At 55.1% G+C, this 17,090-nt stretch overlaps 7 protein-coding genes across 8 annotated transcripts; 2 read left to right on the plus strand and 5 right to left on the minus strand.

Moving 5' to 3' along the window:
* Nucleotides 1-3,404: 3,404 nt before the first annotated feature.
* On the minus strand, nucleotides 3,405-6,019 carry IUM83_10398 (Pyridoxal phosphate phosphatase; the record flags this gene model as incomplete). Its single annotated transcript, XM_067934897.1, has 4 exons — nucleotides 3,405-3,576; nucleotides 3,663-4,445; nucleotides 4,509-5,345; nucleotides 5,430-6,019. The coding sequence occupies 4 exons, from the start codon at nucleotides 6,017-6,019 to the stop codon at nucleotides 3,405-3,407; spliced, it is 2,382 nt and encodes a 793-aa protein (XP_067781415.1).
* A 397-nt stretch (nucleotides 6,020-6,416) lies between these two features.
* Nucleotides 6,417-8,214, plus strand: IUM83_10399 (uncharacterized protein; the record flags this gene model as incomplete). The annotated part of the gene is made up of 6 exons (XM_067934898.1): nucleotides 6,417-6,491; nucleotides 6,578-6,678; nucleotides 6,755-6,819; nucleotides 6,907-7,001; nucleotides 7,074-8,084; nucleotides 8,161-8,214. The coding sequence occupies 6 exons, from the start codon at nucleotides 6,417-6,419 to the stop codon at nucleotides 8,212-8,214; spliced, it is 1,401 nt and encodes a 466-aa protein (XP_067781390.1).
* Nucleotides 8,215-8,402: 188 nt separating this feature from the next.
* On the minus strand, nucleotides 8,403-9,596 carry IUM83_10400 (putative dolichyl-phosphate beta-glucosyltransferase; the record flags this gene model as incomplete). Of its 2 annotated transcripts, none has more annotated exons than XM_067934899.1 (3): nucleotides 8,403-8,561; nucleotides 8,629-9,301; nucleotides 9,445-9,596. In XM_067934899.1, 3 exons carry the CDS (start codon nucleotides 9,594-9,596, stop codon nucleotides 8,403-8,405), a joined length of 984 nt encoding a protein of 327 aa, XP_067781483.1. The 2 variants fall into 2 exon arrangements, with proteins under 2 accessions (XP_067781483.1, XP_067781482.1); XM_067934900.1 differs by having other exon boundaries at nucleotides 9,415-9,596.
* Nucleotides 9,597-9,757: 161 nt separating this feature from the next.
* Nucleotides 9,758-10,915, minus strand: IUM83_10401 (putative palmitoyltransferase; the record flags this gene model as incomplete). Its single annotated transcript, XM_067934901.1, has 4 exons — nucleotides 9,758-9,952; nucleotides 10,051-10,300; nucleotides 10,388-10,426; nucleotides 10,488-10,915. 4 exons carry the CDS (start codon nucleotides 10,913-10,915, stop codon nucleotides 9,758-9,760), a joined length of 912 nt encoding a protein of 303 aa, XP_067781527.1.
* A 190-nt stretch (nucleotides 10,916-11,105) lies between these two features.
* IUM83_10402 (dolichyl-phosphate beta) lies at nucleotides 11,106-12,602 on the minus strand (the record flags this gene model as incomplete). The annotated part of the gene is made up of 7 exons (XM_067934902.1): nucleotides 11,106-11,169; nucleotides 11,251-11,701; nucleotides 11,778-11,877; nucleotides 11,937-12,066; nucleotides 12,133-12,193; nucleotides 12,276-12,379; nucleotides 12,469-12,602. 7 exons carry the CDS (start codon nucleotides 12,600-12,602, stop codon nucleotides 11,106-11,108), a joined length of 1,044 nt encoding a protein of 347 aa, XP_067781526.1.
* A 191-nt stretch (nucleotides 12,603-12,793) lies between these two features.
* Nucleotides 12,794-14,865, plus strand: IUM83_10403 (UDP-glucoronosyl and UDP-glucosyl transferase; the record flags this gene model as incomplete). Its single annotated transcript, XM_067934903.1, has 2 exons — nucleotides 12,794-14,732; nucleotides 14,849-14,865. 2 exons carry the CDS (start codon nucleotides 12,794-12,796, stop codon nucleotides 14,863-14,865), a joined length of 1,956 nt encoding a protein of 651 aa, XP_067781529.1.
* A 960-nt stretch (nucleotides 14,866-15,825) lies between these two features.
* On the minus strand, nucleotides 15,826-16,653 carry IUM83_10404 (STE/STE11 protein kinase; the record flags this gene model as incomplete). The annotated part of the gene is made up of 2 exons (XM_067934904.1): nucleotides 15,826-16,197; nucleotides 16,270-16,653. The coding sequence occupies 2 exons, from the start codon at nucleotides 16,651-16,653 to the stop codon at nucleotides 15,826-15,828; spliced, it is 756 nt and encodes a 251-aa protein (XP_067781525.1).
* Between the last annotated feature and the right edge of the window lie 437 nt (nucleotides 16,654-17,090).

Below are 17,090 nucleotides of genomic sequence, written 5' to 3' on the forward strand. Positions count from 1 at the left end.
GAAGCACGTGCGTGAATCCATGGCGCACCGCCTTCTTCACTGCATCACACCAGTAGATTGCGTCCTCGCGAGAGAAAAAATACTGCAACGATTGGGCGGAGTCACCTCGTTCGCAAGCCTTGACGAGAGCACCTTGGTGGGAAAATCTGTCAATGAAGCTGTCGATACGATACGCAAGACGCGGCAGCGAAGAGCTTTCGTTTTGAGAGAGAAACTTGTGGCAAACGACAGATACTGCCGTAAGCACTGGTCGAGACGGGAATGTCTTCATCGCCCAAGCTGCAATTCGCAAATATTGGCTGGAATTTTTTGTATTTAGTCATAGTCTTTATCTTTCACTCAATCAATAGATGCATTTCACAGAACTTTCCGCTACCGTTTCCACGACAGAACGAAGTGGATTACACCTCAAATAAAATGATCAACGGCGACGTGGATGTGCAGCGATTCATTCGCGACGCGATTCAAAGTGACCGCCAGAACGTCGTGCAATGGCTGCGCCAACAGGTTGACCTCGAGGAACGCTACAAGTGGACTTTCAGACCAACTATCGGTCGCATTAGAAGTCGTGAAGATGATATCCCCGAAGGTACGCAGATAACGTCGGCGATACTTCGGAATTGTTTTTGTCGATTTTAATCCAACACAAGTTCCAGCATTTATATCTTGAAAATTTGCAAACAACACTCGATGTACTTTGCAGAAAGGTTCACACATGTCCTTTTCTCAACGCCCAGTAGACAGATCGAAGTCGACTACAGCCCACCGTCTCGTCCTTTCCAGCTATTTTCCATTTTGCTCGCCGTTCAAGCCACAACAATGATCGACGGCGACTTTGAAGAGAGCAAGCGGCCATTAGGGGAAGAAGATGAGCCAGAAGGTGTTACAGTTCCGTCGGGAGCAGCCAGGCAGATAAGCAGTGTTCTGACTCGGGCCGATGAACGAGCGGGGGAATATTCATTTGAAGGACGAGATCAACCGCACCTGGACTAGTTTTCAATGAAGCCGGGTCCATTCCGGTCCCCATCAGCGCCGAGCAAGCTCAGAAACTGATCGAAAAGGGCGCGAAGTCTCCTTTCGGATATCGAGACCAAGATGGATGAGGACGTGCGCCAGAGTTGGCAGCTCGAGCCCTCACAAGTGAGGTTTGAGAACAAGGCGTGGCAAACCGGCCTTGACAAACTGTGCCAAGTTATCTCAGACCGATTCAATATATACCGCTTCAGTGCGTGCTGTACAAGCTGCTGGTGTATGGCGAAGGAGGGCACTTCGTCAAGCACCAAGACACGGAACAAGAGGACAGCATGATTGCGATGCTGGTCGTTCAGTTGCCCAGTTCTCACGAAGGCGGCGATTTGGTCGTGTACCGAGGTGGTGGGGTGAGGCACCGCCACCATTTCGGGAAGGCTGATGGAACTGTGGTGTTTCTTCTTCATCGCGCTGTGCACTATGCTGATGCAGAACATGCGTTGGAAGAAGGTGAAGAAGGGCTACCGTCTCGCTCTGGTGTACTCACTATTGCTTACCCCCAACGATGCGCTACCTCGAGAAAGCTCACGGTCAGCCGCTCTGTGAAGACCTGGCTGGTCTTATGGGCAGCATGGACGAGGAAGGTGAACCATTCACACTGCTGCTCTCTCACGAGTATGCAGCGAAAAGTATTCAGGATGTGGGCACCGGAGCACTGAAAGGCATCGACAGCGCGAGGTTTCGCGCTCTTGAAGAGGCGAATGTGTTGGTACCGGCAGCCAAACAGCTCAAGTTTTACATCGTGCGTTTGGCACACAAAATTGAATTTGGCTCTGGCTACAGCATGGGTTGGAAACCTGGCAAGCGCAAAGAATCTATGCGTTGGTACTCCGGCGGTGAGAGCCTCGGGCGAGTTCGAAAATCGACGACATTCAGCTTTCTCAACCCCGGTCAAGAAACGCTGTCTCAAATGTGGATTCCCCACGGGGTCAAGAAGGAAGAAGGGTACATGGGCAATGAAGGACCGACCAGGAGCACCAAGTATGCGAGATACGCGATGGTTGCGTGGCCGTCCGCGAAGCATGCGGAACATGCAGCGAAAGCCATGCCTTTACATGTCGTTGTCGAAGTTCTTCACGCTCAGAAACTGGTGGATGGTGCCAAACTTGACGTGGTTATGAAGGATGTGAACGCTCAGAGGGCAAGTATTATTTTCAAACTGCTACGCTCTCCATATCAAGTTTATTCGACCTTTTTTGCGAGCTGGCAGTGGAGGCTGGTGATCAGGAGCTCGAGCAATACTTTTTCGCGGAGCTTTGTCCGCGGCTTGGTAATCAGAAACACAACGACACACTCGTCCCAGTCGTCGAGAAGATCATTCTGCACGTTTGAGTGGAGTGCCTTCGGCAAATAGTTTTCGGATTGCTTGACCAAAGTATCTCGACCTATGACCTCAAAGAAGAAGCATCGAATACTCGAGCATGGAATTGGCGCTGCTGATCCTCGGCGAGTTGGACGGCGGAGCTTCACAAGATGCGCTGTTCAAAACGGTAGCGGACATGTTGGTCGAACTCGCTGCAGAGGCGTTATGTTCATGCAAGGTCGTCGGATTACTTTTGAAGTGGGTAGGTGGTTCGCCACAGTGCCGCCTCCATGGTTGAGAAAGTAGTGAGCACACTCAAGCAGATCGATCCGAGCCTCCTAAGTCCAACGCTTTTGTAGAAGGCCTTCGGGTGTTTCAATTGTGTCGATGCAAGTGACGAGAAGGTTGTTTTGCTCATGTTGCTCGTCTCCAAGCGGAGCGAGTGGCTCAAGACCCAGATCGAGAAGGTTGACAAGCCATTTTCATGGCAGATGCCAGATGGAAAGAGACAACGCCAAGGCGGAGGCATTCTTACGAAGTTCTGGAACGTCCATGACGATGACGAAAGGGGTACACAAGTTTAAGGGTTTCAAGACGCGAGCAACTACGCATCAAAATGGACGCGTGAAGCGCAAGTCAATGCCTCGTTCAAGATGGAAGCCAGCGCCACGAATGCAGATGCGGTAGTGACGATCACGAAGACACGCAAGCGGTTTGCTGAGTGCCAGCATAAAAACTGGGGCACTACAAGGTGGAGCTTGCTCAGCTGCTGAAATACGCTGGAGAACAGCAGTAACAACGAAGATAATAATGCTCGTGGGGGCGAACAACCGAAGGTCTCTGGCATTTTTTTTTTTTTTTCAGTTCCAAAAGCGCCATGGGAAAGATTGAGGTACTACGGGTTATCTTGGTTGGTGCTTGGTGTCACTGGCAGCGCTACCATTACGACAGGTTGGTTCTGGCGAAGAAGGTGGATGTGAATTGATTTTTTTAACGCTACTTAACTACTTTACGTGAGTTTTGCCTTTTAGCAAGAGCGCTACTACTATAATATGCAGACCCGACAGATCGATCAACTTGACAAAGGCGCGTCGAAAAACTGCGTGAAGTAACGGTAAATGTCGTCGCCTGAGCTCCAAGGCACCACTGACGCCTGAACCATGTTGGGGTTAGCGTGAATGCACTTCTGCAGCCCATAAGACTTCCCGTCAGCTTCGTCGGCACGAGCAAAGACGACGTCGTCTCTATAAAATGAGGAACACACAGCGTCAAGAAGGATAAACGTTAGTCCAGTGGACAGCTATAAAGCAACAACGTGAACAGGCCTTACTTCGTCAGGCGAGTAGCTGCGCAGAAATCGCCAGACCCATCACCGACGTACAAAACGCTCGAGAACGGGTGCGCACGGCGGAGGGTGTCGACGATACGACCTTTACACATGTTCGTTGGGCACCAAGCACAACCGTGAGGCTCAACATCGTCCGCATGATACGGCCCGACTCTGAGCCGACTTCGCCCACCATCCAACGATACAAAAGTAGCGGGGTTTGTGATAACCTCGCTTACGTGTTGCGCTAGACCGTGATGTTTCAGCATACTCTCGATGTAGACGGAGTTGGCGTCGCTGACGATCTTGACATCCGCGCTGTATTGTTCCGCGGCGAGCCGAACTGCGTCAAGCATGTGTGGCTGGACAGGCACGCGGGCAACTGCGTCTCGGATCATGTCTGCCGAGATCTCCGGTTTGTCCTTAGACAGGTCTCCCAGCATATCGTCCATGATCTTCGTCCACGAGGGCTGTTTGGTACGTCGTTCGCGTAGTGTAGCAAGCAGCTCTGGATAAAGCTTCTGAAAAACAAAGGTGTCCGAGTTCTCGTTGATCAGCGACCAGTCGTAGTCGAAGATGACAAGCACGCTGCCAGAGATCCGCGGAGTAATGCTTGGGATGACATAAGGCGGCTGGCAGAATCTCGCGAAACGGCGATAAATGTCATATCCTGTGCTCCAAGGCACTACAGGTGCTTGTACAACACCAGGATTCGCGTTGATTCGCCGCTGCAGACCGTACGGCTCACCGCTAAGTAGGTGAGAACGAGCGAGTACCACGTCGTCCCTAACCGAACAAAACATTCGTTAGCATCAACTTATCAGAGGCAGCAACCGATTGAGAACGTACTTTGACAAGCGCGACGCCGGACAGAAATCCCCAGTACCATCTCCAACGTAGATCACGCGGGAGTATGACTTGGCACTGCGAATCGAGTCCAATATGCTACCCTTGCACATGTTCGTAGGGCACCACGAGCACCCATGCGGCTCCAAATGATCCGCATGGAACGGGCGGATACGAAGCCTGGTGCGTCCATCGTCCGTGGCTTCGTACTCGACCGGGTTGGCGAAGACCTCTTTCACGTGCTGTTGTAGCTCGCGGTGCTCCAACATGCTCTCGATGTAGAACGTGTTACCATCGCTGATGACTTGCACCTCAGCCCCAAACAGCTCCACCGCCATCCGAATCGCATCAAGCATACGCGCTTGCACTGGGATGCGTGCCACCCTCTTGCGAATCAATTCCGGCGTCACGTCCGGTCTCTCTTCCGCCAAGACCCGGAGCATGTCGTCGAACACACTGGGCCATACCGGGTTCTTAGCGTGCCGTTCGTAGACCGTCTGGCAGAGCTCAGGGTGGAACGACCCGAACACAAAGATGTCCGAGTCCTCGTTCACAAGAGAATCATCGAAGTCGAAAATCACCAACAGCTTCCCATCCGCCGGAGGAGCCGCACGCGGTACTTCAAAGCCCCCTCCGCTCGTCAATGCCAGCTCTGGAGCACTCGCCGCACGACACTCCGGGTACTGCTGGTAGAAGAAGTTCCGCAGGTAGGCAAGGATATCCTCCCCGGTCTTCCACTGCAAAACATGGGCCTGGACCTTGTCCGGACTCGCAGTCAGCAACGGCAAGAGCTCGTACGCCCTCCCGTCCTTCCCAGCACGAGCAAACACCACATCGTCCCTAATAAGACAAACAATTGTCAGAGACCCACCAATGGAACTATCACTATGGATAGTGTTTTACGGCTGCCCTACTCTAGCCCACCTCGCCAGCTTCGTAGCAGCACAGAAGTCCCCGGCCCCGGCTCCAACGTACAGCACCCGGGAGTATCGGTGTTGCTGCAGGACGCGCTCCAGCACCTTCCCTGTGCACAGGCTCTTGGGGCAGGTGGGGCACCCGTGCGGGCCCACGTGGGGGCCCTGGTAGGGCCTCACCCTCAGCCTCTTGCCGCCGTTCTCCCAGTGCGTGGGGTGCCCCACCACCTCGTCCACGTGCTGCGCCAGGCCGTGGGAGTGCATGAAGCTCTGCACGCAGAGGACGGGGATGTCGCCCACGACGTCAACCGTTGCACCGAAGTCCCCCGCCGCGAGACGGACAGCGTCCACCATGGAAGGACTGAAAGGGAGACGCTCGGTTGCATTGTGGATGTCAGTGGAGGACAGCTGCGGACGCTTTTGCACGAGCTGCTGGAAGAAATCGTCCATCGACTGCGCGCGGTCCCCACCCGACGACACGGTGGAGGACGAGGCGGCGTCCAACGAATGTGCAATGTGGACGCTCGAGTCAGTGTCCACCAGCCCGTGGTCGAAGGCGAACACCACCAACACGTCCGCAGCAGCAGCACTGTCCTTCATCTTCTACCGGAGAGATCTACGATTAAAACGAGATGGACAGTCGGTCGATCCAAGTGTTTTTTTTTGTTATGTTTTTTTTTTCAAAATACCCGCCCATAAAATCAAAATGACGGGATTATTGGGTTTTAAATAAGCACTATTTCAGAGGACCTAGAATACGTACAAATATTTACAAGAAGATAGCGATACAAAAATAGAAGTTGCAACCAGAGCTTTTTTTGTACAAATACCATAGCATCCAGTTTTGTTTTAAGAGTGGCGCATCTTGCAAACTGAGCTACTTCTAAATTTGAAGTGGGACAAAAAGGGCACTAAAGCGCAAACGAGTCACTAAAACGCAAGCGTGTCACTAAAGCGGCCAAAGCGCCATAGAGGTGGTGGAGAGAGCGCAACGGCCATGGTGGGGCTCTCGGCGTCGGAGCTGCAGGCGGAGACGCTGTTCCCGGGCGACACGGTCGAGTACTTCTCCATGGTGAGTGTCCGTGTGCCAATGCACGCGATTTAATTCCTTCTGTAGCGCTCACAATCGCCCATTGCCGTCCTTTCCCGCTGCGCCAGGCCTTCGTGGCGGGAGACCCGCGCGGCCACCGCGTGTCGAAGGTGCTGCGCATCGACCGCAAAGACGACGAGTTCCCCATCCGTGTGGACACGCAAGAGATGTACGCGGGACTGCAGCCCTGGAATTGTCGTCCCAAGAGCGCAATTAGCTGACGAATTGGGTCTTTTACCCTCCAGGCTGCCGTTGACCATGATGTTGAAGCGGAAGCGCGACCGGAACGACGTGGACATTTCGTCCGACGGTGGGTGCTACTACTGCTGTCTTGGTAGAGGACGCATTGCGGTTGGTTGGTGGGAGAGTTTTGTAGTTAATTGAGACGGTTGTGCAGATGCAAAGTGGCGGAAGCTGCGGACGTTTAGGCTGGTGGATGGAGAGGTGGAGGGCGAGACGCGAGCAGACCGACTGAATGCGGAGCTGAAGAAGGTGGGTGGGGGTGGGCTTGGGCTGATCGAGCTGCTGGATGAGAAGGTTGATTGGGGATTTTTGTGTGTTCAGGGCTTGGAGGAAGCCATGAAGGCGACAAAGAAAATGTTGGCGAAGGAGAAGGCGGAGAAGGCAAACGCTGGTAGCAAGAAGATTATGAGTAGTTACTTCACGAGTTCGGCTGACGAGACGAGGAATAGGAAATATTCGTTTGAGAAGCAGGCGACGCCCGAACGGAAGAAGAAGACGAGGAAACCACTGACGCCCAGAGAAAACACGGATCACGCCTTGAGCAGCCGACCTCACGACAAGGTTGAGCTGAAGAAGAGGCATGGTGGAGAGAAGGCTTCGCCAAAGCGCCGTCCTGAAGGCGAAACAGCGCGGCCCGAGCAGAGATTCAAGTATGACAAACATAACGAGACGACGAAGCACACGTCGCTCAAGAGGAAACGAAGTGGGTCGACCCCAACACGGCCGGAACAACGAGATGCAGCTCTGAAAACGAGTCAAAAGACTATCAGCAAGTTCTTCGGTGCACCGAAGAAGAAGTCCATCCTGGGGAAATTCATGGAGCATGTCGAGGAGATCCACGACAAACAGAGTACCGCGGTAGATCTGAACGCGTACCTTGCACTGGAGAACGAAAAACTGGAAGCCGTCAAGACGGTTGAAGACGAAATGAAAGCTGTAGGCGGACGTCAATCTGCTAGTAAAAGTGCTTCCGATCATCACAACAATGCGAGCAAGAAAGACTGGAATGAACGTCGGACGCATTTTCGTTCGAAGCAGCCAAGCATCAACCTTCGCTCGTGGTTAACACCGCTGGACCGGCAAAAAGGCGGATTAGAGGACGCCAGTAGCGACACTCCGAAGGAAGCTCCACGACCCAAACAGCGGCGACCAACTCTTGCACCAGGGAGGCCAGCGACGGCAATGGCATCACCTAAGATGAACAGTAAAACCGGATTGAGCTTCATGAACTCGGGCGACGCCTCTCATCACGCCACAGACACGAAGTCAAGTTCGCAACGAGATACCCAGCCTCTCAAGAAGCGAGGCTCCCTCGGCACTGTGAGCGCAAGAGTACGTTGTGAACTAGCCGCAGTATAGAGGGCTTGTCGTTTTGCGGTCTAATTTCTTGTCTGCGTCGTTCAATTAGGCCCCGAAAAAGAACTTGATGGGTCAGTGGAACCACAAGAAAATCGCTCGGTGAGTGCATACAGCCCCAACACGGCACCAACGAATGCCTCTCCCATAGACCAAAGCAAGACTGTCATCGTCTCAACACTTTGAACGTAGCATCAAAACAACAGATAGGCATGGATTTAAGTTTTGCGCTCTACCGCGTACAGTCTGCATGGCCCAAACTGAGTACAATACGACGCCAATGAATCAGTATGTTCACGGTCGTTTAGCAAGACGGAATCCACCGTCGTTGGCTTTCCAGATCCCGACCGTGTAGCACAAACGAATGAGGATGATCTCACGCAGCATCGTGAGTGTTGCCGAGATCACGCTCAGCTTGGAACCAGGTACCTCCGTCCACTGCACCGCAACCTCCTGCAAAAGCGACAACGCAAATCACTCAGCAACTCCCCCAGCCATTCAACACGAAATCGCAACCCACCTTGATAGCCATTTTGCTGCTGGCAGCGAGGTACAGTAGCTCCACATCGAACGCCCACCGCTCAATATGCATCGGCGCGAACAGCACCCGCGCCGCCTTGCGGTCGAACAGTTTGAACCCACACTGCGTGTCCCGCACGTTCTTGATGCAGAGCGTCGACACGATCAAGTGGAACCCGTGCATCAACAAGTTGCGCAACGGGTTGCGCTTGGCAATCGCCTGTTCCTCCAGGTGTGCGCGACTGCCGCACACAACAACCCCATTGCTGGTTGCCGCCTGGGCTTCATCCATGGCTGATGCCAACTTGTCGTAGTCCCTGATCTCCGTCGCGTTGTCCGCGTCAGCAAACAGCACGCGCTCGCCTCGAGCGCGCATGACGCCCTTGCGGATGGCTCCACCTTTGCCGTGGTTCTTCTGCAGCTTGAGCAGCCTGATGCAGTCGACCGAAAACCTCTTGACCTCGTTCATGACCACGTCCACGGTCCCGTCCACGCTGCAGTCGTCCACCACCAGGATCTCGTACGAGAAGGACGGGTCCTTGCTCTTCTTCTCGTCCAGGAAGGCCACCGTGTCCTTGATCGTCACCAAAATGCGCTGCTCCTCGTTGTACGCCGGGATCACCACGCTCAAAGTCACCTGGGCCTTCTCGTCGCCTAGTGAGCCAAATGGCAGCCTGCAACATGGATACATTCAGCGCACACAAAAATTAGGGTGCATGTAAAATATACAGTAAGAGTAAGAATAAGAAAATGCAAATGCAAATGCAAATTGCGTTTTGGTGCGTACAGCTTGTCGTTGTCGTTCGGATCCTGGTACGAGTCTTCCTGCGGGGGGTCCAGCTCAGCCGCGAGCTTCTTGGCCTCGGCGATGGGCGCGCGGATCCAGGCCAGCAGCAGCACGGCGCCTGTCGCCAGCGCCACGGAGAGCACGGCCAGCGCGGCATTGAGCGCTGCGGAGGTCAGGACCATGGCGGGGATCGGTCCAGAAGCTCAATGCGCCGACCAACTTGGCCACGTGTGTGCTTTGGTTTTTGATGATGGCGGAGTTTATGTGTACGACACAGATTGAACTTGGTTTCCGTATGGTGCGATTTGGTCTCGCGGAGCAAAATTTGTGTATTTGGATGGGGTTATACGAGCGAGCTGGCGACGTCAGCGTGCGACGTCACCGGCTTGGCTGCCGTAGAGTGGACCCACTTGTTGCGGTCGCCGTTGCAGATGAAGACCCACCAGTTCTGCAGCACGCCGCGGTCGAATGGGGAGCGCTTGTCCGGCAGGTTCTGCAGGTAGGTGATGGAGGAGCGACGCGCGTGTTCCCACGAGGTCTGCAGTTGGCAATTGAAAGTGGACACGAGAGCGAGGATGTTAGGGACTCGGCAACACCATCGAGTGCTTCTCGGGGTTGCAATTGTTGTGCACGCACCTGGTTCGTCGAGACGAGGTAGGCCTGGTAGCAGAAGAGCGGCACGGCGATGAGCAGCACGCACAGGAGCATGAACCACAGCACGATGAACAGCGCGTTGGTCTTGAACCACTCGTTGATGTCGTCTCCCTCGGTGAACGCCAACGACGTCACGTCCATCATCACCGCTCCCTCCAGAATCTGCAGGAACAGGTACAGCACGAACAACCGGCGGTTGTTCTCACCCACGCACGTGCCCACGCAGTCGCAGCTACGCAGCACAACAAGAACAACCCAGTCAGTCAGCACAACATTCTCCTAGGGAATCCTACAGAAGCGGCTTGTCAGCCCGACGTACTGGTGATCATACTGTCGCGTACACCGCCCGCAATCCTTGCTGCAGACACAACACATTAGCACCCACCCACCCCACCCAACAGCACAGTCACCAGCTGTACCAGTGCTTCGTGCGCAGCGGTTGGAAAACGTGGCACTCGTTGCAGAAGTGCAGGTCGGCGCTGTCTCGCGCGTGTCCGTTCTCCAGTCCGTCCGCCAGCAACTCCGTGCCGTCGTCGTCTTCGGGTGCAACCGGCGGTGGGCTGGCGACGTCCGTCGGCGTGGCGGTTTGCACTGGCGCCAGCATCGGCCTCTTGTCGAGCTGTCCGGGAGACGACAGCTGCAGCACAATGTAGCAGCCGATGGTCACCACTGCGACCACCACGTAGACCACGAACTGGGCCACCGGCAGCGCCTGCGGACTCAGCGCGCCCTTGACGCCCAGCACCACGTAGCCGTACACGTGCACGCCCACCCACCACGCCCGGGCGTACCATTTGCGCATCGTCGCGGCCCGCACGGGGTTCTCCGCGTTCCTATTCCGTGCCATGCTGGCCCTGGTTTCAATTGTGCAATTGGAAATTGGTAATTTGGGCTGTGACACGTGAAGGTATACTGAAATCAAGTCATATTTTTGTAGCCATGTGCGAGAATCCACCTAACAGCTTTACCACTTCGCATCGTGTTTTGCCGATACTGTAGTGTTGGCGTTCTCTTGCGTTGCTTGACGACGTCTTGAGTTACATCATCCCCATCATTTCCGTCACCTGCTCCACGACGGTGTCCACCGCGGGCTCCTCAGGTCTGTAGATGAATCAGCGCACAAGTCGCAGATGGTGAGACCAAGCACCAAAAACAAGTGTAGGATGTTCAGACGCAACGTACCCTTTCGTGGTCAAGTCGGCGCCTTCAACTGCAGGCAGCACCGGAGGCATCGCAGGTGGAGGAGCCACGTGCTCTGGAGCTGTGACAGTGGCTTGCTTTTCGACGGTTGGAGCCTCGACAGGGGCAGGTGGCGGTAGAATGCTCGGAGCTTCGACAACTGGAGGCGGAGCTGCTGACGCCGTGGGAGCCACCGGCGGTGCAGGTGGAGCAGGGATGGAAGGAGCAACTGGGGTGTTGTCCATGGTGGCCTGCACCACCTTCGTTGCCTCTTTTTGTGAAGTGCTGAACGTGAACGACTGCATCCCACCAGAGGCAGACGAAGAACTGTCGGCGTACTGGATGAAACCCGCGTCCCGCGCTACAGGGTTCACGCAGGCACCCAACGACGCAGCGGCACCAGGAACCTGCGGCTCAATGTCGATGACCCATGGAGCTGCTTCTTCCTCGTGCTCTATGGAGCAAATACCGTTCCATTGTGTTAGGAAATAGAAACGCTGACAAAGAGCTGAGCTGCCGCGAGAACTCACTGAGGATACGCCAGTTGCAGCCAGTCTTGTCAGGGTCATTGAAATCGTAGACTTGCGACCAGTGGTTGTTGGTCGGCTCCAACCGTGCATCTGTGAAGTTCTGTGCCACATAATATGAATTTCCAACCCGATGAATGCGCATTGTTCACGTCTACTTACCCGCTCAATACCGCAGTACGCTCCGTTGAACGGTGCAAAAGTGATATCCTGCGACGTCTCGATGATCGGATCCGTGAGCGAGTACAGGTAGATAGAGCAGCTCGAGCAGTCCCGGGTGCGTAGCTGTTTGCTATACACACCAAACGTGCACTTAGTAATCACCAGTAAAGTGGACCCAACGAGTGAAAAACCATACCACGCGATGGTGAAGACACAGTTGCTGCAGTTTCTCACGAAGACAGACTCGGAGCTCGGGCCTTAACAACGTCGATGCACCACGCATGTTTGGCACCAAACTAACACCCCCAATATCTCACTACAACGAGGACAAATGCGTACCGATGAACACGCGGCAGTTGGACAGGTTGTCAATCTGCACCTGGTTGATATGATCCAGTAGCATGACGGTACATCCATCCAGATCCGAAAGATCAAATGGTTGTCTACCCGAACAGCAAACAACACAAAGACCATCATCCTCCGAACTACAAACTCAAACCACTCAGCCCCCTAGCTTTAAAACACGACGCACCCTTCGATCTGCCCCGGCAGCTTCGTGAGCGTCTCGCTCGTCTTGTTCCGGAACGTGTAGGTAAGCTCGAACTCGTAGAGCCGCCAGGCCGCGCGGTCCTCGAATGTTTTGCCATCCGACGCAGTGAAAATCATCCTTTCCCCTACAGCCAGCCTCCTTACTTCTCCAGCAAGTCTTACTCCAGAACTCGAAATGCCCACCAGTCTTCCTGCAACTTGACCCTCGTCCGTTTCTCCGCGCCGCTTCAAGATCATTTCGGTGTGCACCACACCACATAGCTCCATGTGGTCCACACACCCATCCAATCCATTCCACACTTCGAGCCATGGCGCGGCATGACCACCTGCAGAGCGGCGTCTTGCGCGCGCTGATGCTCCTCTCCTTGACGCTCCTGGCGCTCACCACCTATGTGACCAGCTACACCAACGCATCATCAAGCTCTGCAGCAAGTTACAGCTCCGAAGACGCAGTAGCAGCTCCGCAATCAACTGTCCACGACGCCGTCTGCTTACCCGTCGGCGAGGGGTTTTCGTGTCCTGCGCAGCCCCCAAGGGCCCGCGTGGACCCGCACGAGCGCCATATCATCTTCGTGTCCATCGCCATCAAGGGCCACGCGCTGCCGCTGCTGCGCGTAGCCAGCGAGATGAAGGAGCGCGGCTATCGAGTGTCCTTCGCCACCCACGACTCCGGTAAGGAGTGGGCGCACGCCTACGGGGTGCCCTTCCTGTCGGCGGGGGCGTTCCCCATCTCCGCCGAGGACCTGCGGGTCAAGCTGCGCGCCATGACGCGCGACGCCTCGAACTTCCGAGGCATCTTGACCATGTTCAACGACATCTACGTCAGGGCTGCGAGGCCCATGTTCGACGCGCTGCTGCCCCAGCTGGAGAAGAACGGGAGCAACGCCGATGCCCCAGACCTGTTGGTGGTGGATATCGCCACGGTGGGGGCGCAGGATCTGGCGCATAAGCTCAAGGTGCCGTACATTTTGAACTCGCCGTCGCTGCTGTTTGATTTGGGGGGAGCACCCAGCTACGTGCCCGCGTGGGGGACGGGCTTTAGTGAGAACATGTCGCTGTGGAATCGCTGCATGAATATTTTGTTCCCGAGGCTGCTGTCGGTGGCGCTGACCCCGCCGTTCATGGAGCTGAACAAGATGAGGTACGAACTGGACCTGCCGCCGTTCAGGTCGCAGCATGATCTGTTCAAGGGGGCGCGAGTGATTCTGAATACGGCCTTTGGGCTGGAGCACCCGCAGCCTCTCTCGCCACTGGTGGAAGCCGTGGGGCCGATCATGCCGGTCCCCGGGGGGAATGCGAGCAAATTGGAGCGGCAACCTCTTCCGTCGGCTTTGCTGAGTTGGCTTGATGCGTCGATTGAATCGACGCCGTCGCTGCGTCTCCGGCAGAGGACGGCATCTCACCCTCGCTCCAAGACTTCAGGTGACAACGAACTCGACACCGCAACTGGGGGTGTGGTGTATTTAAACCTGGGCACTATGGCGTACATTGACGCGTGGCAAGCTCAAGCACTCGTCGAAGGATTACTCATGGGACCCGGAGACCCGCCGGTGAAGGTGCTTTGGATACTTCCTACTGATCAGCGCGGTATTTTACCGCCTGCGTTGCCGACATCGCTGGTCTTGAAGCCACCCAGCTCGTCTCTGTCGAACCTGGAAGTGCTCAGCCACCCGGCGGTCAGGCTGGTAGTATCGCACTGTGGCATGGTATCTGCTCAGGAAGCACTAGTAATGGGTAAGCCGTTGTTGTGCATCCCGTTCCTCGTGGACCAGCCAGATGTGGCAGCTCGTGTAGCGGACTCTGGGGCAGGAATTTCGCTGGACAAAAACCTTCTCTCGGGCCCGTACGTGCACGCTGCCGTCACTGAATTGCTGGCGAATTCCTCCTACACGCGTGCGGCGCGGCGAGTTGGCTCATTGCTGGAACGAGCTGGTGGCGCGTCTCGTGCCATCGACGTAATCGATGCTGCGCTACGACTGGGATTCGATCATTTGGCCACTTTGAACCTGACAGCTCCGTGGCACAAGACCGCACTGCTGGATGTTTGGGCAGTCTACGCTGCTCTCATCTGTTTGCTGGCGGTGTTTGTCCGGGTACAATGGCTACTCATCTACTTCTTGGTGACGGAAAGCTTCAGTCTGCTGTGCAATTTGATTCTGGGCCCACCGCTTCCTCCATCCTCGATGGGCGATGGGTATGATGAGGCCTATGAAGACGGCGATGAGGCTGAAGGGGGTAGCGGAAGCAGTGATGCATCGCAGCCTTCAAGTTAGTGCGGGCCTCGGGAGTGGAATAATAAATACATTACGCGGAGTTCGGTCAAAATGCCTACGATCGCCCAGCAAACGACTCATGAATGTAAGCGGCGACCTCTTCTTGATATTTGCGCTGGCGCTCTTGATTGCGACGTGAAGCTTCAGCGAGTTCGGCCTCATATTTCTCGCGTTCCTTTCGTGCTGCGGCGGAGGAAATCGGCCGATCGTCCCATCTTGACACGGCCAGGTCTTCATTGTTTCCTGACTTGGTTGATGAATCCTCGGCAGTGAATCGAGAGGTATGGGTTACCTCGGACGCACAATTGGCTGGAGACAAATCGTGAGCAACAGCTTCCACATGTGCCGCCTCTTTCTCCGGGTTGTCCTCCCGAGGACTGGCACTTCCATCCGTTGGCGAAAACAAAGTTGCCACAAGCGACGCTCGTCTTGTCTGGTTGGCTGGAGAATCGTTGGAATCATCGGATTTTGCCTCTTTCGACGATTCATGGCGTCTCTCGGATCGCCGCGGGCGGTGAGAAGGACTAACGGGCGGCGATGATACTGCTGGAGCAGTGTGCCGCCTGGGTGCAGTAGTAGTAACCGGCTCGGGGGCGACGGGCTCTGACTTGTGCCCAGCGTATTGTGCGAACGGGAACTCTAACAACTCCGCTGCGCTAGGACGCATAGCTGGATCGATCTGGAGGCAGGCCAAGATGAACTCGCGAGCTTCTGGTGATAGACCTTCAGGCAACGGAGGCAATTCCTGAAGGTTCGCGATGTAGTACAGGAGTGCAGCCTGCGCGTCAAAGCGACGGTCTCCCCAAAGCGGACGTCCAGTCAGCAACCGGAGCACGGTGCAGCCAACGCTCCAGATATCGGCCTTGCGATTGCGACCTGAAGTCTGCTTGATTACTTCAGGTGCCATGTAGTTCGGCGTGCCATGCAAAGATCGGGAAGATGCGTTGGCCATAGTGGCGCTGTTGATAAGTCGAGAAGACCCAAAGTCGGCAATCTTCACCACACCATTCTGGTCAACCAGGATATTTGCTGGCTGCAAGCAAAGTCTTCGTTAGCAAAACCGACTGTCATCGAAGATTTGTACGAGGATTGCTGTATTTTACCTTGATGTCGTGGTGGATGATATTTTTCGTGTGAAGATAGGCGACGCCAGAGAGGAGCTGGTGCGTGAATCGGCGGACCACGCGCTCGTTGCCGCCAAAGAGTTTGCGGTTGTGCTCGAGACTGCCTCCGGGTACCCACTCAGTGAAGATTGACAGCGTCTGAGCGACGTTGTCCACGTGGCAGCCCAAATACTTGACAATATTCTCGTGCTTCAAGCTGCGCAGCAGTTCGACTTCTCGCGTAGCCTCACGGATTGCCGAGTCGGTCTCCTCCGAAATAAGGATCTCCTTCACTGCCATCAGACAGCCCGTGTCTTCGTCGCGAGCCAAGTACACCTGAATTAGCGAGCATACTAGTCAGCCAAATACTCGCTGCTAGACATGCAAATAGGCATTGTCAGCGCTTACCGTGCCGTAACTACCGGCACCAATGGAGGCACCTTTCTTCCATTCTGTGACTTCGTCGTCCTCGAAGTCGTCTGTCGAGTAGCCTTCTTCCTCCTCTTCGGCTTCTCCGTCACGTCCACTCTTTTCGTCGGCGACACCGTCAGCGGCAGCAGCAGGAAGTTCTACGGTTGTATCGTGGCACCAGTGCTCGACGTAAGGCCTCGCTCGTTCAGTTGAGGGCCGCTGCAAGCTCTCAGCGCGCATACCAGGAGGAATCCTCGCCAACGTGACGCCGAGAAGCCGCTCATCATCGTTGTCAGCATTCTCCCGGGCTTCAGCCAGGAGGGCATCGATTCTGCTGCCAGACCGCTGTAACAGTGCGTGCCGCGAGGCGCCGCTGCCCATTGTGTGCGAGGTCTAATTTTCAGTAATGAGAGGCCTTCTTCCTCGGTCTCAGGATGAGATTGCCATTCTCGACTTGTTGCCGTCTCTACCGACCTTTTGGAAGACGGACGAGAACAAGAAACGCCATTTCTGAGCCCGCTTCAGCCGGCGATTCACTCGTCCTCGGTCTTGTTCACCATCAGACTATCACACGTTACGGTAAGGCTGGGGTGGCATGCAGTATATGGCTCACCGCCGGTCGTCAGTCGATGAAACATTGTTGGAATCGATCTTATCCAATTTCTCAGTCATTTGTCTCACTCGAGTCTTGCGTTGTCACGAGAGCTCTCGCTGACGCGCTTGCCGAAGCACTACATCACAAATAGTGAGAGGTTATCTCCCTAGGGTTAGGTGTAGCTGTACTTGAATGCACTATAGAATGGGGACGGCGTCCCTCC

The sequence above is a fragment of the Phytophthora cinnamomi genome (assembly GCF_018691715.1).
Source record: "Phytophthora cinnamomi strain GKB4 chromosome Unknown Contig117, whole genome shotgun sequence".
Classification (NCBI taxonomy): Eukaryota; Oomycota; class Peronosporomycetes; order Peronosporales; family Peronosporaceae; genus Phytophthora; species Phytophthora cinnamomi.